Source organism: Varanus komodoensis, unplaced genomic scaffold (genome assembly GCF_004798865.1).
Source record: "Varanus komodoensis strain SLA01 unplaced genomic scaffold, ASM479886v1 scaffold80, whole genome shotgun sequence".
NCBI classification, from domain to species: domain Eukaryota; kingdom Metazoa; phylum Chordata; class Lepidosauria; order Squamata; family Varanidae; genus Varanus; species Varanus komodoensis.
In genome coordinates, this window is record NW_025336482.1 from 1,570,618 (window position 1) to 1,597,899 (window position 27,282).

General features: G+C 50.7%; 1 protein-coding gene across 1 annotated transcript in view; it reads right to left on the reverse strand.

Annotated features, from left to right (window-relative positions):
- Nucleotides 1-27,282, reverse strand: part of EFNA2 (ephrin A2) — a 152,699-nt gene that overhangs the window by 20,890 nt on the left and 104,527 nt on the right. Inside the window, exon 2 of the mRNA XM_044456014.1 lies at nucleotides 2,969-3,261. Coding sequence (XP_044311949.1) covers nucleotides 2,969-3,261 — 293 coding nt within the window. The remainder of the gene's footprint in view (nucleotides 1-2,968; nucleotides 3,262-27,282) is intronic.

Here is a 27,282-nt window from a genome sequence, read left to right on the forward strand (position 1 = left end):
CCCCGTCCATGTGGAGTTCTGGCTCCTCCCACCACTGGCTTGGGCCCCACCCACTGCCCACACGTGGTCCTTAAGAGAAGACCCCGGAGGAGTCCGTCCATCTCTGCTCCACTGCTACAGACCCTAGGAAAGGGATCCCAAGGAGCTGAGGGGCTCCCTGTGAATCAAGCCCCTCTCCTTCCACCGGGACATGAGGGGCTCCCAGGATGCCTTGAAGGAGACCCCCGAGCAATTTGGGGGCCATTCCCTGGAAAATGTTTCTGCTTCCCAAGTGGCCATCAGACAGAGCTTTTCTTTCAACAATGACAAGATTCTCTCCCCTGATCTCTCCTCTCCTCTTCATTTATCTGTGACCTTCTCTTCTTTTCTTCTCTTAGTTTCTCTTCTCTGTGACCTTCTCTCCTCTCCTCTCCTCCTGTGACCTTCTCTTCTCTTCTCTTCTCTTCTCTTCTCTTCTCTTCTCTTCTCTTCTCTTTGACCTTCTCGTCTCTTCTTTCCTCTCCTCTTCTCTGGGCTTCTTTTTTTAATGAAAAAAAATCAAGATAAATGAAGACTCTTAAATCAGGGACTTCGTAATGGGTGGTCCAGGAAGCTAATTTCGAGCATTTGATTATTTTTCCTTGCTGGTAGCACAGTAGACCCAAGACCTCAGCAGGAGGCCTAAGTTCAAATCATTTACAAGCCAAGACATGATCTGGGAACAAAATTGTCTTTAACATGCTTGCCCCTCGACCCTCCACCCCAACTTGACGGGGCGCCAAGGGGTTTCTCTCCCCCCCTCCCTCCTTTTGGTTTATTTTTATTATTTTCTCAGAATGCAGCCCCAGCTGGGTACTGGGGCATTCCACGTTCCCGAGTCACCAACGGAGGTTAAATAGAGTCATTCTGGATAATTAAACCAGTCCTGGCGATTGCTTTGGTGACGACTGACGGTGTAATCTGAAGAGTTAATCAGCTGAAGGTTTAAAATAAATAGATGGGGGTGGAGGCGAAGAAGTGACACAGAACGCCAACCAGGAAGCAGTTGCATCCCGAGGTATCACCCAATAGGATGCAAAAGGACCTCGCTAGAGAGCTGTCAGGAAAAAGTCAGAGGGAGGAAAGATCCCTGCCCAGGCTCTTTTCCCCAAACATTGTTTGGTGGTTGCCTGCATTTTGCCTAGTCTTAAACCCTATTCTCAGCAGTTGAAATGTCTCTCTGAAGCTTTGCTCCTGGCAGGAAAAGTTTCAAGCTGGAATAATTTTGATACTTTAGCTCCACCACCTTCAGTTCCACCCACGCAGCCCGTAAGAGTTTCTCCAAAATGGGATGTGGCCCGTGGGCCGCAAGGGTTCCACACCCCTGATGAAGAGTTACAATTGGAGGAAGCTTCCAGGTTTTGGTGGTCAGGTCCTGTCACACTGGTCCTGTACTGTCTATGCTGGCTGCCAATTGAAGTCCGGGCCCAATTTAAGGTGCTGGTAATGACCTATAAGGCCCTACATGGCTTGGGTCCTGGATACCTGAGCGAGCGCCTGCTTCCCTACGTGCCGGCCCACCCCCAAGAGCGGAGGCGGAGGCCCTTCTCCGGGAACCCTCTTTGAAGGAGGTCGGGAGGGCGGCTACTCGGAGAAGGGCCTTCTCTGAGGTGGCACCCCGACCATGGAACACGCTCCCCAGGGAGGTTTGCCTGGCGCCGTCGCTCTATTCCTTTCAGCGCCAGGCAAACACCTTTTTATTTTCCCAGTATTTTAAAAAATTAACTGGTTTTATCTTTGATTTTATCATTCATGGTAGATTGCAATGTGTTGTGTGCTGTTTGTTGTATGTGGTTGTTTTGTTTTGCTTTTTGTAAGCCGCCCAGCGACTTTAGTATTGGACAGCAGATAAAAACTTTAAATAAATAAATAAATAAATAAATAAATAAATAAAGTAGCAGAAGGTGAGTTATTTGGTTGGTACCATACAACGCACTGACAAACCTAAAGAAATACTGGATTATATGCCCCCAACACTTCCCAAAATGTTTTGTGCTGTGTGTGTTTTGTGAAAGTAATCAGTAAATGTCATATCCAGTCCGGTATCTGAGTTGGACAACCTGGCCTGGTCCATTTGGTGAACTCCTGGGAACAGGTGTATGGGCACCTCTGCCACAGCTTCTTCCAGCTTTCCTTCCATCACCTGCTCACATACAGAACTGGATTTTGCCGTTTACCCTCACATAGATCAGTCCTACCAAAATGCATTTTCATGCTTTGGTCTACAGGAAGAAAGATAATTGGGTTGGCGGGTTTTGCATTGTTTGTTTTGTGAGTATTCTTCTGTGATGCAGTGTGCCTTGTATTTTGGAAGATAAGTTTCTTTAAAGTCTGCAAGCCTGTGGAATCTGTGCAATGCAGGGAAAGCAGGTCCACTGAAGAATCCGTGGGTGGGATTCTGGGAGACCTGAACTCATTTGGGACCGTTGTGGCTTTCTCTGATGGCACCCACTAGTGTGATGGGGAGTGGGACCTCTGGCAGCTGCGCAGGAAGTGTGCCTGCACATGCGCCTCCACATCACACCCAAGACAACAGAGATGCATTTCCACACATAATTCACTTACCTCACGTGGCTGAGCCACACTTCAGGTGTCTTCCATGCTCCTAGCTAAAGCAACTTTTTTTTCAGAATCATGTGGACTAGAATCTTATTTTCATTTTTGCCCAGCAGAGGAGTTCATGCTTTGCATGGGGAGGCCTCCAGGTGTATTCCCAGCCTCTCTGCTTGGAAGGCTTCAGTCTGAAACCCAGATACTGCCGGCCAGAGTGTGTTGTACTAAGCTCAGAGGACTATACATCTGACCCTCGTGCCTATCTTTAATTCCCGCACACCCTTTGGTGTACCTACCCAGAAGCTCTTGCAGCTGCATCTCCCATCCTGGTCCCACCACACCAGGAGCTCCCTCACCCTGCTGAAAAGATGGCAGCCAGCCAGCTTTCAATACTTACATATGTAATAATATTCGTGTCCCGGCCTGAATTCGAACCCCAGCGAGAAAGGGGTAAAGAGTTGAAACTTCTCGGAGAACTTCAGTGGCCCGTTGGGTGAGTCGGGCCTATTACACTCCCAGCGCTTGAAGCCATTTTGCCGATGGTCGCAGGAGTCGTGTCCTTCGTAGTTGACCATGTAGAGGATGTACCGTTCCATCCGGTCCATGGGGAACGGGATCTCATAGTGTGGACAGTAAATATCTAAGTAGTCATTGATGCTGACCTCCACGGTGTAGTCCCCCTGATGGAACCTGCAGTGCGGGACACCAAGGACAGCACAGAAATTAAGGAAGAGGGCCTGCCCCCATTCCCAGCATAGGAAACAGGGCAGCTCGAGACCTTATTTATTTGAAACAGACTTGGAAGGGCGTTGACCAAGCTCCAGACCAGCTTGGTCACTCTTCAGCGGGGGACTCTTGCAATGGCAGCATCTTTGTCCAACCTCGGCCTAAACACTTCCAAAGAGTCTACTTTGCCCAAGGAAGCCTACCGTGTCCCCGTTCAGTCTTTTCCATGGCCAAATCGTTTTTCCCATCAGGACCGTTCTCCTGAAGCTTTGCCGGAAACTGCATTTCTGGAATTTCCACTCGTTCATTCTTACCCTGCTGTCTTGGGGCAGCCTAGAGAACGTGGAAGCATGTTCAATGGGGGACCCTGCTGGAGAGCTGAAAGCAATCAGGCCCCCAAAGCCTCCAGAACCTTCACTTCCCCGATGCAACCAGAATGGGGCCCTCCAACCATTCCTCCCAGGCTTGGCTTCCGATTGCCCCATCCTCCCCCTTGAACAGTGCAAGATGTTTGGCTCTGAAAACCTGAAAGCAGTTTAGGCTTGTTGGCATCCAAAACAATCTCCGTTTTGGGTGATGAACTGCTTTCCCCTTCCAAACAGGACCTAATTTTAACTCCAGTGGAAGGGAATGCAATCACAGAGCGACAAGGGGTTAGGGTGCACCAAGGGCCTCATCCTGCCAAGATGCGGAAAGATGCGTGATGCTGGATTGAGAGCTCTGCGCCAGCAGCAAAGGGCCAACATGCGGAAGTTGGAAGTGTATTTTTACTAAATCTCTTACTGTCCAGAACTTGGCCAGAGGAAAGGCATTGAGACCTTTTACCAGGGGGTGGGGGGTATACAAACTCTGGGATTGGTGGTTGGGGGAAAGGGGTGGGGCAGGGGCAAAGATGGGGGTGTGGCAATCTGTAGAAACCTCACCCGCCAGATGAGTTTCCCATGTGGGGCAGATCCGGCCCACAAATCCCACTCAGTCTCAACCAGCCTGGAGACGCCAACACTGGAATTCAACTGGAGTTCTTTTCAGCGCAAAGCCAGTCTTCCGCCACTGAGCGACAGCCCTCTCCTTAAAATTAAGGCAAGATTCCAGTCCTCATGGTTCTGAATGGAGGGCTGATTTTGGGATGGACACAGGAAAGCTGTCTGTATGATCATTCCATCCTCTTAGGTTTTTGCAAACCCTTAGCTGGAATTAAACCTGAAACCTTAACCAGGGCACTCCATGCAACCATTGCAAAATTGAGGATGCATTGTATCTGCTGTTGTGGAAACCCATGGATTCAAAGGAACTGGGTTTCCTTTGGATCAGACCTGAGGATTCCACCACAGACTGCCCTTTTCTGAGTTACTGTGCATTTCACAGACATGTGAACCATTTTAAAATCTGTGGATACCACAGCAAGTAAAAGACAGAAGGAGAAATAAAAGTTCAAATAGGAGATGGGTCGATTCCATCAAGGAAGCCACAGCCTTGAACTTAAAAGAGGTGACCGATCACGGACAAGACATTTGGGAGGGCTTCCATGCATGGGGTGACTGTAAGTCAGAGACAATTGACAACATAGACAAAGATGAGGGGCATTAGCACTAATGCACATGAATGCAACAGACCATTCCCAGGCAGAATTAAATTCTCCTACATCCCCTAAAACTAAAATCCAAACCTGTAAACAAGCGAACAAGAGAACAAAAGACGAGTTAGGAAATGCATGCGGCAAATCCCTCCAGCTTCAGCAGCAGAAAGTTCTGGATCTCTCTGGCTCTTCCGAAGAGAATTTGGGAAGTCACTATTGCCAAGGCAGAAGTGTCCCATGTTCTGGGTCCCTTGCCAGAGACTGATCTGATGCCTGGAGACATCCAAAGTTCAGCAAGGCACATCTCAACAGCTTCAGCCTGGAGAGACCCAGGCAAGACTTACCAGCTCCTCCTGTATCGGCACGATGCACCTAATCTTCCTTCTTCCCATTAATGTTACGGAATTAAACTAAGCACCTCTTAAAATTAATAAACGGGCAACGGCTGCTGATAGTGGAGCGGGCAGCGCCACCTCACCTCTGTACCTTCCAGGTATGATATTCAGTGGCACACTCCAACCCTAGAAAGGGGCTTGCATTTTTCCATGCATGTTGGGGACCGATTATCCAGGAGATTAAGGGGTTGGCGAAAGGAGAAGCACAGAACCGGGTCTGGTTTTGGGTGGCGAGCAGCGAATGGCTCAGGACACCGTTACTGATCGCTTTCCGCTTCGAATGTCAGCTCAGCCCAGGGAGCGGCAGCCTCAGGACCTGTGCTGTGCCCCACTGGTCTCCTTTGATCCCATAGATCTGTGCCACCACAACGCCCCCTGGAGGTGGGGGATCCTTTCATGCTGAAAGCCCCAGAGAAAAAATGCTCAGGGGCTGTACGCCAGTCATGGGTCAGGCTTCTCTTTCTCTGCCACCCTTTCCCAAATCCCCTTTCTCTCCCCCCCCCCATTCAAATCCCACTGCTCTGCCCCCTTTTTCTCACTCCATTTCTCTCTGCTTCCGCCCCACACTTTGCCTCCCTTCCCGTTTCCGCCAGCCGCTCTTTCCTCCCCCTTTTCTGTTCTCTCTTTCCACTGCTCCACCTTTCACTTCATCTTCCTTCTTGCTCAGAACAGAACATGGGTCTCTTGCTGTGGGATCTTCGGCAGGGGCTGTGGGGGACATGCCGTGGGGCCTGCATCTGCCTCTGTCTCCAGGCAGGAGCACGCGACCCCGTCTCCCGCCACCAACCCTTCCCACTGCAGCTGCAGCTCTCCAAATGTCAAAATGGGTTGGGGGTCTCAGCAGACCACATTATTATTATTATTATTATTATTATTATTATTATTATTAGAACATTTCTATGCCGCCCCTTGCCAAAGCCTCGGGGCGGCTTACAAACACAATAAAATACAATAAAATACAAAAATGACAATATAAAATTAAAATTAACAATATAAAATAAATAAAAATATAAAATATATAATAAGTCGCCCTGGCCAGATAAATAAGCAAATATTGTTAACAATTAAAGTGACGTTTAAATAAAAAGGTCTTCACCTGGCGCCGAAAAAGAAGTAACGACGGCGCCAGGCCAGTATTAGTTGCTCCTGGACTGAGGGAAGTACAGAACAGCAGCTCCTATTTTAATAGGATCTGTTTTTCGTTTGTGGAAAACTTGTGCTGCATTTTAAAAGCACGAGCCCAAGGCCAGGCTGCTGGGAAGCACCTTTTGGCATGGACCATTTCTGGGGTGGGGGGGTGACTGGGGAACCCCAGAGGCATTTCATGGAAAGTGCGGACCGTGAGCTGAACCCTCTGCAGCCTGTCCAGTAATCTGGCTCCGAACACGACAGCTTCAGCACCAGCTGGCAGTCCAGCTCAGCACCTCAAGCACGCGGCTGAGTGGAATATTCTCGGCCGACCAAAAGCCTTCCAGCAGGGCACCGAAAGCAGAAGCGGGCAGGTGGGTTAGCATGGAGATGCCCTCCGTCACTGCCCCGTGGGGCTCACTCTGTGGGGTGCCCTTACGCACCCCCCAAAAAGCCGCACAAGTGCTTCACAACCCTGAAAAGGTGAAACAACCATCCCAGGTTCCAAACAGATAATAAAAAAGCCCCAAAAAATCTTTGCAGAGCTTGGGGTGAGGGTGGCACCCCCAACCCAAAAGGTCATTCAGTTTGATGGCCCGCTCTACCAGTTTCTCTCCCTCTGCTCCCAGATACATCCCTGTTTTCTGTTCCCCGGCTCCCACCCTGATGCAACTTTCTAGCTCTGAGTCCAGAGCTTGACTTCACAGCGGGGCACATGTGAATGTCAACTTTAGCTTCCTACTTTGTGTGGAGTGGTGCAAAGGAAGAGGGGCAGCTCGCAAGACTCCCCGTGGGGCATCAACACCCCCATTTCCGTATCCCACATGCTCTCAAAGGGCTCACGAACATTGGTTAGAATTTAGTAACTTTATTTGCAACGCTGGAAGGCTGCACCTGAGGGCCTTCTTGGCCCCTTCCAAACCCACCATTCTATGAGTCAATGATTTCGTTATGAAGCGAAGTCCTGAAGTGCTTCTCGGTGATGCAAAAGCAGATGAAAAACAGGACTAATCCAATTCCATTAAAACCAACATGTTGACACAAATCACCAGCGACCATCCAGTTAAAAACCCAACCCAACCTTTTGGCAGCAGACTAATTGCTCATGAAAGCCCAGACGCGCTGGGCAGGCCATGCTGCAAGGATGCCAGACCACCGCATCCCCAGACAGCTCTTCTATGGTGCGCTGTCTCAAGGAAAGCGATCGCACGGGAGACAAAAGAAGCGATGCAAAGACACGCTGAAAGCCTCTCTCAAGTCCCTGTTATCGACACCACCTCCTGGGAGACCCTGGCACAAGACCGATCGACATGGCGCACGCCGATCCAGCGAGGCTGCCAAGCTTCTGAAGCCAGGAGGACAACCACAGCACAAGAGAAGCGAGCGCTCTGTGAAGCCAGAGCCGCAAACGCTGCAACAATGGTGCCCACGCGTCTGCCCGACGTGTGGCAGAACACTCCGTGCCCGTATTGGCCTTATCAGCCACCTGCGGACACACCGTGGACAGCTCACAACCCGGTAGATGTCAAGGTCCTCATCGAAAACGATGGACGAACATTATCAGTTTGCACACGGAAGGCTGGCCTGCACAGAACCAACTTTCCCTGCTGGAGGGAAGGACGACAGAGTGGAGGCCAAACTGTCCTCCCTCAGCAGCAAGCTGGAGATTCTGGGGGATGTCACCAAGAAGGCCCTGTGTCGTGCCCATCACATAAAAAGCCTCTGGTAGGAGATAAGGAAGAGCTCAGTTGGATCGAAGGAAGGGTCCACCTGGCCAGCATTCTGCTCACTCATGAGCCACATAACACCCGGAAGAGGGACCGGAGTGCCACACACCCTCCCACCCATCATCCCCAGCCACTGCGGTTGCAGCACTGCTCTGCATAAAGAAAGGCTGCTTTGGGCTGATAGCCTTTTGATTCCTTCCTAATTATGCCCCCCACATGCATCCTTTTCCACGACCTACTGCACAGGCTGCTGACATTTTCATCAAGCTGCAACACCACGATTGCTTTCTGCCCATTGGTGCAAGATCCTGGTGTGCTGGCCCAAACCCTGAAAGGAGAGGTTTTGGCACACACCTTCAGCTGCGCCCCCCACCCCCCGGCAAGTGATCTGCCGAGCCTGGACACTCCAGCTTGCCAGAAGATGTATTTCCAGCAGAACCAAATGTACTTTTTCTTGAACAAACAGTTCTGGGCTGCTTGTATACTCTTCCTCACATTTTGCAGCTCTTATTCTTCCAGTATTTAGAATGCAGTTCTCAGGTCAAAGGCAGAAAAGAGAGCAAAATGCACCGTCTTAGAGTAAAATATGTTCAGACAGAAGTGTGTATCTGGAGAGAAAATAAGTTTAGAAAGGCTGTCTTGAGAGAAAAGGCATTGAAAGATATATTCAACAGCAGAGGGATACGGAAACAGAATAAAATGGTGCATAAGAGACCTGTGAAGTGACATGGACCGGAATAGATGGATTTGCCAGTCTTTTGAAAGGAATTCAAAGAAAAGAAATCCGTAGGGATGTCTCCATGGCAAAAGTTCCTTTATTCCCAGCTAGGGTTGCTTCCTAGGTTCTCCTATATCCTCTTTTTCGCTTCTGAATTAGCCAGCCTTTTCCTGGGGTGGAACTGATATATGACACATCCCCCATAGTTCTGATTTTTATTTCCAAATTCTAAACACAGCATTGTTCAAGTACTCTTTTGACACGGATTTCTACTCCTTCGGTGCATTTTCCCAAATCAACCTGTAGCTATCCGAGCATTTCAGTTAGATTAGCAAGGACTCCCAACTCCCAACTTTTTTGCAAAAGCAGCCAAACCCCTCCCTGTGCCAGAGACTTCAGTCTCCAATTACTGAAAGATGGTGCATTAAGAAAATGCAAATTAATTCTCCACAAATCATGCTATCTGTGCAATCGGCCCAACTACACGCCATTTGCACAAATTTGCAAAACTGCCCAGTTCCACCAGGAAATGCCCCACAGGCAAGAAACGCAGAAATGCATTTTGCAGCAAGAGTGCGTTCGTGCCCTTTTGAACACGAACACAAGCTCAGGAAATTGCAAATGCTTCCCAGGAATCTTGCTGGCTCATGAGCAGAACTCCAGAAAGATGCCGAAATTGCCATTTCAGCAGCTACTTTTCCTGAGAGTGCTGGTGAACCGTTCTGGAAACAAGCATTTCCACTGGTTGCTGATTGCTGCAGGAAGAGCCCCGGGGTCCGGGGAGTTCTCCTCTCCTCGCCCCCTCCCCGCGTTATGTATGCATGGGTGTGAAGCGAAGGCTCCGCCGGCATCCAGTGTTTCTACCACCCAGAGCAGAAATGCATTACCTTTCACAATACATACATATATACATATATAAGCCCGGCTCACAGATCTATAACTCGCCGTGAACAGCTTCCCGGCCCAGCGGACGGCGTGGGCTGCATCTCCATTTAAATGGAGCCGGCGGGAGCGGTGAGCTTCCCACTGTGTGGAGAAGTGCCAATTGAGTGCAACAGGGCGGGCCGGTTTCTCCCAGATCCGCGGCCCACCGATGAGACGAGCGCACACCGCTGTGTGTGTAATGCAACCGCCGCGGGGGAAAGCTGAAGCGAGTGTGCGGGAGTGCGTGTGCGAAAGCGTCAAGCTGACTCTGAAGGAGACGGACGCAGTTCAAGGCCCGTGGCAAAAGTGGGCCGAGTGAGGCCCAGTCCCTGGCCGGGGAAGCGGGTGGCCCCAGGGCCACTCCAGGTGAGAGCCTCTCTGTGGTGCTGGACACATTTTGGCAACCGGGTGGATAAACAACCTCACTGACCTCAGGACCCTCGGAAGATGACCCCTGCTGTCTGAGCCCCTGGGCAGCTGCACGCCATCCCAGGAGACCCCTCTACCCTCAACCGTGCATCCTGTAGATGTCCCGGACTGCAACGTCCATCACCCTCCAGCCACCATCTCTATCCTGGCACGTCTGGAGGGCTTCAGAATGGGAGGACAGGCTGGGCTAAATGCTCTAAAGCTGCTTCCAATGGAGAGCAACCCTTTGCTTAGAACCATGAGGACTGGAAACTTATACGATTTTCCTTTTTAAAGAGGCGAGCACAGCTCAGTGGTAGAAATCATGCTTTGCCTCCAGAAGGCAGCCAAGGGGAAAGCGTCTCCTCTCATCAGACTCCTGTGAGAGTCAAAACAGAATAAAACTGGTGTGGACAGACAAATTGCACCTTGGTCCTGATCTGGATCCACAAGTGAAGATCCAAAAATCTGTGCTCAGGGAAGAAGGGCTGCGCACAGGAAACCGGTCTGTGTACACCCACCAGGACCAGAGGTCAAAGCCCCACTTGGGCGCGAATCTCTCTGTCACATGTCCGTGCACACACACAATCCCCCCCCCTTCTACCTCACTTGCGCCAAGGTACATCCACCCTGCAGCCAGCGGTCCAGGCACATGCACCTGCGGAAGGCGTTGGCCTGGTTTTGCCGATGCGAGTGGGGCAGGAGCTAAAGCACGGCTCGCTGCCAGGGGGTGGGCGAACCCAGGGGAGACTATTCTCCTAATCCTGGCCTGCTCGCCCTCTGAGGAGCCGCTCAGTCCGGGCACCGCCACCCCATTCCAAAGCCTTTGCAGAAGCTGGCCAGCTCGCCACACGGGAAGACCTGCAGCTCTTAGCTCCTTTCTGTCCTAATGATATCATTACTCAAGCCAGCCAGAGAGCACAGCCACGTTTATCTCTCTCTGGGGAGAAAGGGGCTTGCTAGTCTCCTTCAAACCCGTGCCTTGCCATTCTGAGCCCACTCATCGGGGGCACCTGAAAGGTCTCCGAGCACCGGGGAGCATTGTCGGAGAGGGGGGCGTGAAAGCCGCCGCCTGCATTTTAAAGAGGGCGTGTGTGCGTGCGAGGGAGAGAGTGTGCGAGGACGGGAACGTGGGTTTTTTTCGTTTCGCCTTCGCACAGCAGAACCAGCCAGGTTGCCAAGGCCTGCATACATGGCTAGAAGGGGGCTTGCTACAGCAGCCAGGTTCGCATTTCCCAAGAGCCGGGTGGGGCCGGCGGGGACCCACGTGCCACTTGGGGGGCAGATACCTACGGGCTTGTTCGTGCAGCCTCAGGGGCAGCTGCTAGCAGTGCAGGGATAAATCCAGCCCCTTCTCTGAGTTTTCAGCTTCTTGCATAAAACAAGGTGCTAGTCCCTTTGACCTGCAGCTCTATGAGGGAATTGTGGAGCTGTTTTCCTGTGGATTTCATAGTGCAAGAACTGGTTTTGGACTGGAGATGTCAAGAAGAAGGCAAAATGCAAATAAACTGACCATGGCACAGTCAGTGAGGTTAATCATTTTAAGGGTTGCAGCCGGATCAGAATTTTGCCATTTGTAAATTTGTTGCATGTGGTTTCTTGATGAAACCACAAGAATCCAGCAAACATGAGTGCATTGGCAATGCCCCAAGACAGGGCTGTCGGAGAAATCTAGAACGGGATCCTCAGAATGTGACCTGCAAGTCACACAAACACAGAAATCCTGCAAATGGTTTTGCTCAATTTCACATTATTTCATAATATGAAATTTTTCAATATTTCAAATGGTTATTTGAGTCATACAAATCCAGTCATATAAAAAACATCTCAAATATTCAAATATTTTGAATATTTCAAATGGTTATTTTAGTCATACAAATCCAGTCATATAAAAAACATCTCAAATACAGCAAACATTTCTCCACAGGCTAAAAGATGAAAATACGCATTGGGGGGAGGGGGAGTATTTGGAGGGCAATTTGAGCTTTTTCAGAGGAGGAAATTGGAGCAACCCCCAATTTGTGTGGGTGGATACAAAGAGCTTTTTGCAAAAAGCCATTTTTCCGTGGAAAACTCTACATTAGGGGAGCCCAGCAATGATCCAATCTTGCAACTCAGTGGAACCGAGTCTCACCCCTTTTCTCAGGCCAATTTGGGGGTTTCCTGGCTTTTCCACATTTTATGCCACTCTCAAAGTTTGAATGCCTCGCCTAGTCCCGAGCCGGTGGGAGGCGACACAAACATCCCGCTCTGAGCTGCAGTCCAGGTTTTTAAGGAGTTGTCCATGGGGCTGAGCCTTTGGGTGCACCATTTAAGGCTTAGGCTAAAATCCGGAGTGACTACACCACCGCCTTCGCTTTGGCATAAGCCACCAGGAAATGCTGAGTTCTTCGGAGGCGCAAGGAAAGCACCCGCATGCTCAGAGGTCGCCCATAAGGGGGTCTTTCTATAGGCCACGCCTGACTACGGGGCACCAAAGCCAGAGCAGCAGCGGCCAGGAAAAGAACCGTGCTGACTGCAGCGAGAAGCCGGGTGCGCGGTGGCAGGGGCTGATCTGGCCGGGTGCTTATGGAACAACACAATCAGCTAAAACGTATTAAGCCAGCGCGCGTGATAGCTTTTAATTAAATTTTGTTGATTTGATGAAATGATCTGAAACTCGCCTGATTTCCCTTGCTTTGTGGAGCTAGTTCTGCCCAGGGCTGGCGCTCCCATGGGGCACAGAACATCCCTGGATCGGGCAAAGAATCAACACCATGCATCCAAGGGCCTTTTACATCCTTCCCTCTAAGTTTTGGGCATTGGCAATCATAAGGACTAGAACCCTTGGCTATCACTATTTCTTACTATTAAATGCTCGATGAAGAAGCCGCTGGCTGGGGGCTGAGAGCTGAGGCCTTTTCTTTGCCTAAACATTATATACTGTTCCACCCCTGGATGCCTCAGTTCTTAGGAGTCGGATTCTGCAACATTAACTGGTCAAGTCATTGCACAGAGTTCTGCTTGGGCTGAATTGGTGCCGTGGATTCTGCGCAGCCAAACCCTGTTGGCCATGATAAACAATTCTCCATGGTTTTGGAAGGAGTCTCCATGACTGGGGGCCATCTTGGGTAACAGGCTATCAATTGATCGGTTGTTTCATTGATTCATAACCTTTCTTTCTATTATTTCTGTCTTTAAAGCCTTTCTATCCCGTCCTATTACAAAAAGTCTCTGAATGATCGTACACTACAAATAAAAAAAACACAGCATCACAGCCTCAATAAAACCTCTATTAAAATAGAAATTAAACCTTAAAATACCGGGAACATACAACAAGAATGGCACGCAGTGCAACCATGAGTCTGGTGTGGGAAGACAATGCCTTTGAGCATGTACAAAATGCTTTTCCTTAGCCCTGCAGAACTACTGCTAAGCTCAAAGCACCCACTAGATGGAAGGACGTCAAAAATTATTCACAGCTAGATGTCCAAAATTATTCCTCCAAAATTGCCCTGGTTGGTTTCAGCTCCAAGATAGAAGGTTTGAGCCCTGACAGACTAACTCAGCAGGTTGGGGGCCTGAAGCACCGCAGGAAGCTTTATTCTTCTGGGATACTTAAAAATAGGGATTTCCAATTTTGGATTAAAATTGGATTTCCTTGTTTAACGAAATCTGTAAGGTGGTATATTGTGGAAACCCCACAAATGCCTGTAATTTCAGGAAGGCTTACAAAAGATATTGCTTTGTTAAAGAGAATGGCTCCCCCCACCCCCGACATTCTGCACGAAACCAAATGCACAGATCTTCCCTTGGCACAAAATGTGTGGAAAATAGCACAGAACACAAGACACGACTGTATGTTCTCTCACATCCCTCCTTTGCACTGTGTTGATTTTATGTATTTTATCATGTGGACTAGCAGCATATTTGTCTGTAGTTGCCCTAGGGAAAGTTTTCTTTCAGTTAATTAAAAATGTACAGAATTCCCTCTGCTGGGTGTGAACGGGAGATCGCTTTTTATTCTAGAGGAAAAGGCAGTCTTCTAGGAATGTGTCCAAGGGAGAGGGCTTCCAACATCCAGCATGCAGCTTTTTGGATGCCTGTGGGTCTGCATTCATAAACGCGCACCTGAGTCAGCTCCGCACTGCATGCTGTTACATGTCAACCATGGAACAAAACGCTTACGAAGGGCATTGTCCAGAACGCCAAAGAGCAAAATGCATCACGTGCCCAACGAAGAACTTCAGCAGTGGCTCAGTTCCCTGTGGAAGCCAAGAAAGCCACTGAGAGTTCTGTAGCCACGTGACTAGAATCATAGAACCACAGAATAGTGGAGTTGGAAGGGGCCGTGAAGGCCATCAAGTCCATCCCCCTGCTGTTGCAGGACACCAAGTCACACCACCCCACTCAGGTGGCTGCCCAGCCTCTTTCTGGATGCCTCCAGTGTGGGAGATCCGCCACCTCTCCAGGCAGCTGGTCCCACTGCCCTGTCGCTCTGACCGTGGGGAAGCTCTTCCTGATATCCAGCATGAATCTGAGCTGATAGTTCTGCATCCTGCACTCTGGTATTAGCAAGAAGAGACCTTGGCCTTCCCCTTTGGGATAGCTTTTGAGGTAGTTTACGAAGGCTATCCCTTCAAATCTTCTCTTCTCAAGGCTGAACAGGAAGGGCAAGTGCCAAGTTCTCTCAGTCTCTCCTCATAGGGCTGTCTTAGAATCACAGAATAGTGGAGTTGGAAGGGGCCGTGAAGGCCATCAGGTCCACCCCCTGCTGTTGCAGGACACCAAGTCACACCATCCCACTCAGGTGGCCGCCCAGGTTCTTTCTGGATGCCTCCAGTGTGGGGGAGCCCCCACCTCTCCAGGCAGCTGGTCCCACTGTCCTATCGCTCTGACCATGAGGAAGCTTTTCCTGATGTCCAGCCTGAACTGGGGTTGTCGCAACTTTGAGTATTCCATGGCCTACACTCTGGCATCAGTGGCATCGCAACACACTCTGACATACAGGCGCCCATCACAGAAGCCCTGCGCTCTCACACCCCATGGAATCTCTCAAAGCCCCCGCACCCCTGAGTACCTCTCTCAACACAGCCGTTCCGGCCGTTCTCCCCCCGCCCCCAGCAGGAGTTGGGTTTGGCATCAGACAATCACAGGTTCATTTGCTCCGCATATTGTACGTTGACGTCCGTTTTGGTCCTCTTGCGAGCATCCCAAGAGGGTTCCCCGGGCCCTTCTCCTCCTCTTTGCTTCATCCCCCCAACAGCCCTGTCAGGTAGGTTACGCGGAGAGGCAGGGATTGTACAAAGCCACCGAGTGAGCTTTGTGACCAAGCGGGGACCGGAAAACAGCCCAACAGCCTAGCCGCTGCTCCTGAGCAGCCCGCTCACGGATCGTTCAGAGCCACTCATTTCTGTTCGGAATGCAAAGGGAATTTTGAGGTAGAAGAGGCTGGCAGAATCCCTCCCCATAGAACAGTCCTGGTCCTTCAACCAGCAAGCCACTACATCACTGCTAAGGCAGCCTCGCTTTCCAAATCCTCCCAGGCCGCCATTCCAGTGGGTGAGTCTCACGCACACAGAACCTCCAGGAGAGCAAAATATAAGACGCTCAGAAGAGCCATGACAGATCCGGCCCCAGGTCTCCCTCAGGCCTGCTCTCCTGCTCTCACAGCAGCTGCCTCAAAAGGAACCCGAGTGCAACAGAACCCTGCCACCCATGTGCCCCAGCACATGGAAGTGCTGGAAGTGGCGTAGATCCATCAGGACTCGTGGCTGCCTACCACTTCCTCCTCCCTGAAAACGGGAGATAATGTCTGAAGATGGATGTTCACTCTCCACACATAAAAGACGTATTTCTATTTTTTAAAAATCCTTACACCTATGCAGATTCTACACAGAGCCAGAAGATTTCCAGGGGATGGGGCTTCGTACCCCAGAACAGAAACCACTCAATTTGCGTGCGTCACAAATGCCTTTTCAAGGAGCTATTAAACAGCTCCACAGTTCATTACTTGCTTCATGAATACTCAGTTCACCCAGGAAAATAACCTAATTAATACAAAGGGGCCCTGGTTTTTTTTTTTTTTTTTTTTTTGGTGGGTGGTCTTTGCGGGTGGGTGTGCTTCCTCTGCCCTCCGTTTTCCCCGGAACTGTTGTGACAAACATGGCCCCCGGCAAGGTAACTTTTGAAAATGTGAAATTAATCCCTCCTACTACACTCATGTGCCATCCTGCCACACACACACACACACACACACACACACACACACACACACACACACACACACACTATATATATATATATATATATATATATATATATATATATATCCTGCTTCTCCGCTCTCGGAAGCAAGCTCAGCATCGCGGATGCAAATTGGACTGTAATCATGACTATAAAAATAAGTACACACCCTTTTTCCTGGAAAGAATAGATGTGTAGGTTGCACTGACAGAGGGGAAGACAGATAGCCCTTGATTTGGATTTTTTTTTAAATGAAAAGGATGCCAGATAAATAGTGTGAGGAATAGTGTCCCAGACACAAATGAAAGATTTGAAAAATAAGCAATCTGTGAAATCACGAAATCAACGCTCACCTGGGACTTTGTTGTCGCCACACATTTTGCGGGTCGAACAAATTGTGTCGAAGGAAAAACTCGTTTGCCTATTTATTGAGAGCATGTGTATGCTATTCCCCAGCCCAAAAGAAAAGGAGAAGCGTCCTGCAGGTAGCTTGCAATTCATCACTTCAGAAAAGCAATTGCTGCTCTCCGGGGTGACAGTCAAAAAGGCGGGGTGCATGGAGGAAAAGAGGATGGGGAGGGCAAAGGAATTGAAGTGCATGCGTCTGGATTTCTACGGCTCTGACCCATGGACTGTACCACAGACGGCCTTCCCCTGAGGCGCATGGACTTGCTGACCGGCTGGTCTCTTAAGGACTAGCATTGTGCAAACAAGCATTTGTGTAAGGGTGCGTAAGCCCAAATGAGGATTTGCAAACTTAAACAAAATTCTCCTCCAAAATATATTTCCCACATAAAGCAGATGATGGAATAAAAGCACCTTGACTACCTGAAACACCGACAGAAGGAATTCACAAAATCCTTGGTGCACCTCACCACCTCGCTCCGTACGCTCTCTTTCCCCTTCCCGTCTCCTTTCTTTGTCTGTCTTCTCCTTCTTTTCTATCACTCCCTCTTTTCTTTTTCTCCTTCTGTCTGCCCTCGCCCTTCGCTTCTTTCCTCCCTCCCTCCCTCCTCTGCTCCTCTTCCCCTCCTCAATACATCCAGCACAAGACAAACGAAGAACACACGCGAATACAAGCTGCCCGGGGTCGGGGCACGCCCCCCCTCACTGGAGACCGGGCATTTATTTAATTTATTCGTTCATTCAAAACTTTTCTAGACCGCCCCATTACCGAAGTCTCGGGACGGTTTCACAATACAAAATGTAAAATAAAACTTAGCATCCTAAAAATTCAACTAACAATAAAACCTCGATTAAAACTATCAGGTCTTGCAACAGGGGCTGTCCCACTCTGGCAACATCACAAATTGGCTGCACAAAGCTGCGACACCCACTGAGGAAGCAACGCAAAGTGTGCATGGGCCCCCCCTAACCTCCCGGCCAAGCCCAGGAATTCAGAAAGAGCTACGGCGTGGACAAGAAAGGGCAGAAACGGAGGCCGCTCTTCCAGGGAGCCAGACAAAGGCCGGTCTGTCTCCAGCCTCAGCCTCCACCAGGAGAATGCGATCAGCCGTTTCCTGGCCGGCAGCACCAAAGCACAAGCCTCGTCCAGGATGTTGCAGAAACGGCATGAAAAGAAGGCTGCTCCACGCCCAGAGAAGCGCAGCCTCTGGTGCATCTTGTGCCAGAGACCTGGGGGACGCTTGTGGGAGCCAGGGGGTGGCTTGAGTTGGCCACCAGGCATGCAGAAGTGCGACTTCAGTCCAGAGTGACATGCGCTGCTTTGCACGCCGGGTGGATTCTAGAACAATTGGCAAGTTGCCTCCTGCCAGAAGTGCGACCACATAATAGTGCTATGATTTTGGAAAGTGCAGGAGGAGGAAGAAAAGAAAATCTTCCTTTTCAGAGGAAAACTATCCTTAAAGAGCAGCAGAATTTAGACATGGAAGAAACAGAGTCTTTCCCTCCACTGCGTTTTACTGAAAGATTTAGAGCGTCCCTTCCCTTCTAGTCGCATAGCGGTCCTTCCTGTCTCCCCCAAATTCCATCCTTGCAACAATCCTGTGAGGGAGGCCAGGCTGAGAGATGGCGGCTGGACTGAGGTTGCACTTCACGACTGGGGGGGGGGGGGGGTGAGATCTCAGCTCTCCTTGGTCCTGATCCAACCAGCACTCCACGCTGCCTCTCCTTGCCTTGCCCTCCTATTTCTCCCCAACTCCGTCGCCTCTTCGGGGTGACGCTTCAGGTTTTCACTTCCACATACTTGCTCACCTCCCCTTCCCCTTGGAGGACCCCCCCTTCGTTTTCCTGCTGGCAAGACAAGGCCGCCGTGCCGATCACCCCAGCATGGGACTTGGGTTCCTGCCAAACACGAGTCTCCCTGGAAACAATCACTGCCTTCTTACTCCGACCGGGTCTGCAGATGCTGCGAGGGACCACACCAGTTCAGCCAAACGCCGGGAGAAAAGAAACCACGGGTGACAAGAGCGACATATATATATTTGTGGTGTGTCCAGAAAGTAATAAGAATGGTATTTTAAAAATTCTTTTCTCGAACAATCTCACAATGGAACATTGCCTCCTTCAAAGCATGTACCTTGTGATTGCATGCAACACACCCAGCAAATTTTCCTTTTCTCATCGCATCCCTGGAAGTCTTCCAGTGGGATGGCGTTTAGAGCCTGCATTATCCACACAACCAAAATGGTGTCCTTTCAAACCATTCTTCATCTTTGGGAGTATGAAAAGGCACAAGGAGCTCAGTCGGGGCTGTAGGGTGGACGGGGAAGCCCCGTGATGTGTTTTTCAGCCCCAAACTCTCCGACAGCCAAAGCACAGTGACTCGGTGCGTTGTCTGTTGTGATAAAGGATCCAAACTGAGCCGGTTCAAATTGAGGGTTCACTTGTGCAGATGATAGCGCAGCTTCTCCGTAAGCTTCCCTCGCGATTTCCTACGTTTCTAATGCACTTTTCCCAATTTCACCCAATGTTCTCACATGCCACTGCTCCAAACTCGATGGCATGATTCTTAATATGAGGCACCTGAACGGGGTGTCACAAAAGAGAATGTCTCGACTCTGGCAGGGCTGGAATGCAACTAATCCGTGGTCTCACGTATTCCTGGCACCCCACCCCAAGCGACCCTAGCCAGCTTCTCCCTTCACAGACCCCTTCTTGAGTGTATTTATTATTTATTTGTTTATTTATATTGCGATTTATATCCTGCCTTTTTCCTACAAAGGGCTCAAGGCAGCTTACATCTCCTCCTCTATCCTATCCCCACAACAACAACCCTGTGAGGTAGATTGGGCTGAGAGTCTGTGACTGGCCCAGAGTCACCCAGTTGGCTCCATGGCTGAGCGGGGACTCGAACCCGGATCGCCTGAGTCCCAGTCCCATGCTCTAACCACTACACCACACTGGCTCTACACTGAATGTAGGGACTTCATTCTCATTACTTTCTGGACATAAATTCCATCCATCTATTTTTCAGTTTCTTTGTCTTCCCAGCCCACTTGGAAACCAGTGCTGTTCAATCAATATTCATGAGGTTTTCTGAAAGAGCTGAGTCCTCTCCATTGGCTTGGAACCCATTACCCAAAGAGTCCCATTCAAAATGCAATGTGGGTTTCTAGTCCACATGGTTAAGCTCTGAATCACATGGATCCCCCGCAAGAACGAAGTTAGTGGCATTGCATGAAAAGGCAAAGCACCTTACCTTCTAAAAGAAGATTTCCAGACTGTGGAAGCACCTCCGGCCTCCAGCTTTTAAATTAAACAGTAAACAGCCTTGCAAAGAATTTTCACCACTTCAGCAGCTAACCCTGAAATACGTGATCTGTAGCAGACAAATGGGAAAACTTCTCCTTCCCAATTAAAAAAAAGCCTGAGATCAGTCAAGGCACAACCCTATCAACACCCGGATGGAAGACCGCCTACATCTCCCAGCATTCCCCACCCAGCCAAAAACAAGCATCTTTGCCAGACCCAGAAGGACGAGAAGAGATGGTGGCATCATTTGCCGGGAAGATTAATCAATCTTCTCTCTTCGGCATCCTTTCTTGCCACGTCCCCAGGGCCCAGTCAGCACTCCGCAAGGGTTCGAAGCCCCCCGGTCCTAATCAATCCAGCCTGGTCAGCATTTGGAATACAAAGAGTCTCCGCATCGGGGCAGCGTTGCCCAAAAGTAAGAGATGTGACCCCACAGGAGCAATGGGGAGACTCAAGCCACCAGGAGGCCACGAGAGGAGCGTGGCACCAATAACGAAGGATCCACAGGATCCACTCAGCCCTGCCCAGAGTACAATCCCTCCAGTCCAACTGCGGGCGCTTGGCCACTCAGTCTGGCATCCCTGCAGCTTTCCGGAGCTCCCCAGAGAGCACCACCTCCTCCCCGGTCCCTGCCCCTCTCCCTCAATTCTCGGGTGTTTCCCTCGCTTTTGTGCTCCCTCGCCCCAGTTCTGAAAAGCTGAAGCACATCCCTGAAGGGGCCTGTGATGGTTAGGAAGGGCTGGTCCTGGAGGTCGAGCTTCTTTGCCTTCAGGCCTGTCCGTCACGGGCGCCCAGCCCCAAAACGCTTCTCCAAAACAGGACTTGCACCCCGGGCAGGAGGAGGGCCACTGCTCCCCCAGCGGGCTTCCTCGCCATTGCCTGGGTGGACAGAAGTGGCATGAAAAGACGTCGATGCGCAGGAAGGGGAGGAAGCATGCCAAGGAGGGACTGCGGACCCTCCACCTCAAGAAGCAGCCTGCCTCTGGATCCACTGGGGCCAAGGCATGTGGGAGGGCTGCCCCCCACCCCATTAACTCTGCTCACAGGCTTCCCACAGGCTGATGGGCCATTGTGGGAAACAGGATTTATTTATTTATTTTATTTATTAAAACATTTTTATGCCGCCCCATTCGCCGAAGCCTTGGGGCGGCTTACAACATAGATAAAACAATAAGTTAAAATATCCATATAAAATAATCTTAATTAAAACACACATTATAAAATAAAATAAGCCGCCCTGGCCAGATAAAATTCAATTGTATTTAGCATTTAAAATGTTGCTTAAATAAAAAGGTCTTAGCCTGGCGCCGAAAAACAAATAATGACGGCGCCAGGCGGACCTCTCTGGGGAGCGCCTTCCATAACTTAGGCGCCACCGCTGAGAAAGCCCTTCTCCGAGTAGCCACCCTCCTAATTTCTCTCACGGAGGGCTCCCGGAGAAGGGCCTCTCCCGCCAATCTCAGGGGGCGACTGGGCAAATATGGATGTAAGCGCTCCATATGCTAAGGATGGTTCGATTATGGCAACACATGGTTAATTCCTGGGCTCAAATTCAAGGGCCCAGTCTGCAGCCTCACACACTTTGGGGACAAGTAACAGGAAGGGCTGCTGACACGTCTGGAAGAGGACTTTCTTGATGGTGACAGCACACCTTTGGAGACAGGCTGTGCTTCGCCGGCCTTTAAAATCCATAACCTGAAGACTGAGAGCCGGCGTGGTGTCGTGGTTAAGAGCTGGGACTGGGACTCAGGCGATCCGGGTTCGAGTCCCCGCTCACCATGGAGCCAACTGGGTGGCTTTGGGCCAGTCACAGACACTCAGCCCAGCCTACCTCACAGGGTTGTTGTTGTGGGGATGAGATGGAGGAGGAGAATGATGCAAGCTGCCTTGCGCCCTTCGCAGGAAAAAGGCAGGATATAAATCGAAAATAAACAAACACATAAACAGAATAAATAAAGACACTCCGATCCCTGTCCACATTCCAGGCTTTAAAATCACCTTGTCACGGACGTCTCGTGAGTACACCATGCCCCGCCCTGCAGGCAGAGCGGAAACTCTGCACGCGTACAAAAAAGCGACCCAGAGATGCACCTTTGGGCTGATCCAGCGGCGCAGCTCTGATCCGACGTGTCTCCCCGGGCCCGCGGCTGACACCCGCATACGGAGCCGCCACCGCCAGCTCAGGGGAGCCTTCCTTTCCTCCAAAGGATCCCGTTTCCAGAGCAGACGGCACGGCGCAGACAGCCGCGCACTGCCGGGCACGGAGAATCGCTGCTCATTTGTTATCATTTAAAGTCATGCGCGTCGTAAAATGTCAACAGAGTTTTAAGAAGCCGCCACCTGGCAAGCGTCCTGCAGTGCCGGTGTAATTCCCTCAGCAGGCCTGCCAAACTGCCGTAATTAAAACGAGTGGGATTTGAACGGTCTCGGCGCAGCGCCTCGCTAATTCGCTGTCTTTGTGCAAAAAGGGGGAAAAATAGATATTATTTTCTTGAAAAAGAATTGATACATAAAATCCTGTCACACAAGCCAGACAGGACAAGAGGAGGGAAGCGCAGCGGGTTGGTTGATAGAGTCAGCACAGGAAGCGGGCGGAAAGCCATCTTGTCAGCTTCGTCGAGGGCTTGACGGTCGCTGTGCTGGTGGCAACGAAGAGCGACCACGATGTTTTCCCGGATTGCAATTTTTTCTCGGTGGGGCACAGCTATAAAATTCGAGCAATGCTAGAATCTGCGTGACACAAGCCACTCGTGCATTGATTAATCATGGTAGTGCCCCAGGGGACTCTGTCCTGCACACACTCGGCCTGCTCCTCAGTTCTTCGTCCTCACAACACCCCTGCGAGGTAGGACCAGGCCCAGAGATGGCATGACTGGCCCAAGCTAGGCCTAAAACCCAGATCCCCACTGTCCTAGCTGGACAGTCTCGCTCTGGGTTCCTCAGCCTGGCATCTCATTCCTCACAATCACCATCTTCCACAACCACTGGCCGTTCCATCAGCGGTTCAGGAGGTCCTGGAGGGCACACACTGGAGATCTTGAGGTGGCATGCTCCTGACTGTGGCTGACCAACCAGAAGAGGAAACGCAACAAAACATGCGCATTCACTTCTGCGCCAGGACGGAATGCGCCACGAAACCTCCTTCCCCAAGCAGCACGGTGCCGCTGCCTTGTACTACAACTCCCATCATTCCCCACCACTATGGGAGTGGAGATCAATACACAGAAGGGCCCTGCCAGGTGAGACCCGGGGCAAACAGGCCCAGCCTTGCAGCGGGAAATCCACAGGAGTGCAAAGGCACCCAGCCGCCCATGTGCCCCAGCAGCTGGGGTAGACTTCTGCTACCAGCGCCGGCACAAAACCACCAGGACTAGCAGCCAAGAAAACCTTCTCCTCCATGAATCTGTCCAAGCCCCTTTTGCAGCTGTCAGGACTGGGGGCCACCACAACGTCTCATGGAAATGAATTCCTTCGGTCCAGCCCTGTACTGTCCTTCCTTTGCTGAGTCCTGAATCCCCACCCATCAGTCTCACGGGGTGACCCCCTCGGGATCTAGCATTACAGGGCAGGGAGAGGAAAGGTCTCCGCCTCGACCAGGCATCCATCTGAGCATCTCTTCACACGCACCTTTCTCCTAAGCGGAACAATCCCAGGGGTGGGCACTTTCCCGTGGAGGAGAGCTTCTTCAGCCCCTGGATCAATGGAGTTGTCCTTTTCCCCACTCCCCAATATCCTCTTGGGGTGCAGCAACTAGAACGTTCGACCGAATTGCAAAGGGGGTTTGGATGAGTAAGAACCAACCAGATTAGAAATGAGGCCAGCGGAGCGCTGAGAGGGCTTGGAGAATTTTGGTGAACAGAAACACTGCTGGTCCACCATTTCCCACTTCTCCAGACAATCGGAGCTTCAGATCCCGGAAGAAGGAGAGATCCTAGGATTTCCTTTTTCACAGCTCACCCTTTGCAAACCACACGATTACAAAAACGTACCCTAGCGAGTTCATGTACCCTGTGCAGCTGCCCCGCTTGGCTTTTGCACAAATTCCCTTGTGAGCTGAATTGGCCTGCTTCGTTACGTGGAGGAAAGACACACAAATTAGGAAACGGGCAACAACTTGGAAAATGGGTGCAAAGTTCCAGTTTGCTTCTTGTTTGCATGGAGTGAAGAGGAATTGAGCATGAGATGATGCCTGGAGAACCCGAGTGACTGCAAATAGTGTTCATTCACTGATCCCTACAGATCAGAGGAAGCCACCATCCCCACGAACACATTTCTGGACGGCCCTTTAAAATCGCAAAACTCTACCCCGTGTCCAGTGTGGTGTAGTGGTTAAGAGCGTGGGACTGGGACTCAGGTGATCCGGGTTCGAGTCCCCACTCAGCCATGGAGCCAACTGGGTGGCTTTGGGCCAGTCACAGACTCTCAGCCCAGCCTACCTCACAGGGTTGTTGTTGTGGGGAAGAGATGGAGGAGGAGAATGATGTAAGCTGCCTCGAGCCCTTTGAGGAAAAAGGCAGGATATAAATCGGAAAATAAAAAAATGAATAAAAATTGTGGCATCCTTCTAGCTGGGCAGAGGAGCAGGAAGAAGAGAGATGGGGTGGCATCGGAGTGGAATGAAATAAATAAATACAATGACAAAGGGCAGGCGAATCCCACAATGGGCAAAACACTCTGGTTATCGGTCAATACGACTGGGGCATTTGGGGGCTTAATGAGGCAGCTAAACTTTGAGTGTCCTCAGACGAGGCAGAGTGGGGGAAAGAAGAGAGAGATCTAAACAATAAAATTCCAACCAACAACCTGTGATTAGAGAGCACTTTGGATGAAGAGACAGACAGAGAAAAGGAGAAATGCCCCCACCACGCACCCTGCTAGTTACAGCTCCATAAATCTCAAGCCATTTAACAGCTGTTAATCACCTCTTTCTTTCCCCCTTCACCCAGAAGCAAAGAGCCACTCTTGGCAGCCGGGAAACGCCTGTGCTCTATCTTCCTTTTCCCTGAATTCTCTGCCAGAAAACTTTTCCTCCTCTCAGCCCGCCTTGTAATTTTAACTTCACTCTTCATTCTTTTCTCTTGGTTGGGCTTCCAAGCAGGCAAAAGAGCCACTGAAAGCAGTTGAGCATGGTCTGGGGGCTTAGGTGGGAGGGAGGACAGACGGGGCTTGTGGGGACAGCCGAAAGGTGCCAAAACACACGGAACATGCTTCTGTGCTGCAAGAAACCGTTCAGGGCTGGAGGGGAAGCTGAAGCGCCACCCCAGGACTGCTTTTTCAGAAGCTCGTTGTGCAGAAAATGCCCCGGTGTGTGTGTGTGTGTGTGTGTGTACAGACTACATCTCTCTCATTCTTGCCCAGGCACACACACGGGATGAGCAAAGACACAATTGCTGTGCGCTCTCGGATTCTCCGAATATCACCTTGAACCTCAGGTCACTTTGTTTTCTCCATTCATTTGCACGTTTTCATCTCAGCGAAATAGCAAAACATTTCAAATGGAGAAAACGTGCATTTAAAGAAACCTGCAGTGATGTGTACTTTCCCCCCAATGTAGAACAAAGCATTAAAATGCTTAAAAAAAAAAACCCAATAATCGAAATGTAGGCATGAGTTTGGGAATCCAGACATTTTGAGGGAACGTCCTGTCCTGCCCTGTTGCCCAGGGTTGCAAAGGTGACACATTTGCATGATTCACAAATAGAAATGCATTTCTGAGGCATCCCTTCACACTACTGGAGAGAGGAATTTAAAATGATGCCTGGGGTACAGGGAATGGAAAGAGAGAAATGCTTCTTCTCTCGCCAAGGCTGGGCTTACCATGGGGAGCCAAGAGTCCCAAGCTCTGGGCAGCAGGCAAGGAAGGGCGGCAGATTGACCCTCCATCTGCCTCCGGGAGGTCTTGTCCCCGCTGCCATACCAGTCCCCACAACCACCAGGTGCCCAGCCTTGCAGAGGTACCCACAGCCAGAATGTTAACTCAACAATAGCATCCCACATTTTAAAGCCAATTTACGCCTAGGCCACGGCACACACGAGTCTGTTCAAAGGAGAGTGAAGGCCTCTTCTTCCTTCCTAACCATGTACGGGACTTGGTTCTTGATTTCTTTACTTGCAGGATTTTAACCCCACGCTTTGGCCAAAAAGAAGAGGCTTCCACAGCGGTAGGCCATCATCATTCATGGTGCGGCAGTCCTTGTGTTCAGATTCACAATAGAACAGGCACAACACAAAAGGAAAGGCGTGGGGAGGGAAGAGGAAAAACCAGACCCAGTCGCCCATTCTCGGTTTTAAAATTCCCATGGCAGAACACTGGCTCCCTGCAGCTGCTGCTTCTCAGCGGCTCAGCTGGTCTCCCACTTGCCGTGATGTTCATCTTGGAAGGGCAGGGGTGCTGCCTCCAGGTGCCCCCTGCTCCAGGGAACAGTCGGTTCCATCCACCCCGGCATCTCTTCACCCCTTCTTCCAATATACTCCAGTCACAACTTGGCAACCCTGTCCTTAGGCATCAGGGGAGGCAAAGATTTCCCTCTGCAATTGTTTCTCTCAGAGGTTTTTTGTCCTCGGATGAATGCCGAAGCCCCCCGTCCCCCGCACCAACACTCGCCTCATCGGCCTCTTTTGAGGCTCCCGTCCCAAGTTCGCGCTTTGAGGCCCGTCCCACCGCTTCCACACGTGAGTCGAAGCATCCCTGTGGTGCCTGGATGGGGCGGGGGGAGCTGCTTCCCCCCTCCCTCCGGATGAAGGAGCGAGGTGTGGACACACTGAACAAGCTGACCTTTGCTGCCAAAAGAGGTTTATCGGCTCCCCAAAGAGACAAAAAGCCCTTTAATTTTTAATAACAATTAATGTGCTCTGCGAGGGAGTTTGAGCAGGGAAAGACAAGCTGACAAGCCAACCTGGACTTGTGCATTAAACGGCGGCGCAGGGAGGGGGGCGGTGAACCGCTGCTTCAGAAGGAGAAACACGGCAGAGGAAAAGCAGTGAAGCCTGATTTTGGGGAGGGCACAGGCCAAATCATTCTGCCATGATCACAACCCTGGAAGCCACGGGTCGTGCTGCCGGCCCCCTCCCCACCCACACTTGCCAAGCCCCCTTTAAGCCTCCCAGAATGCCCGGGGTGGCATTTCACTGGAGGCACTGGGACCAGCCGCCCCTTTGAAGGAGCTCCTT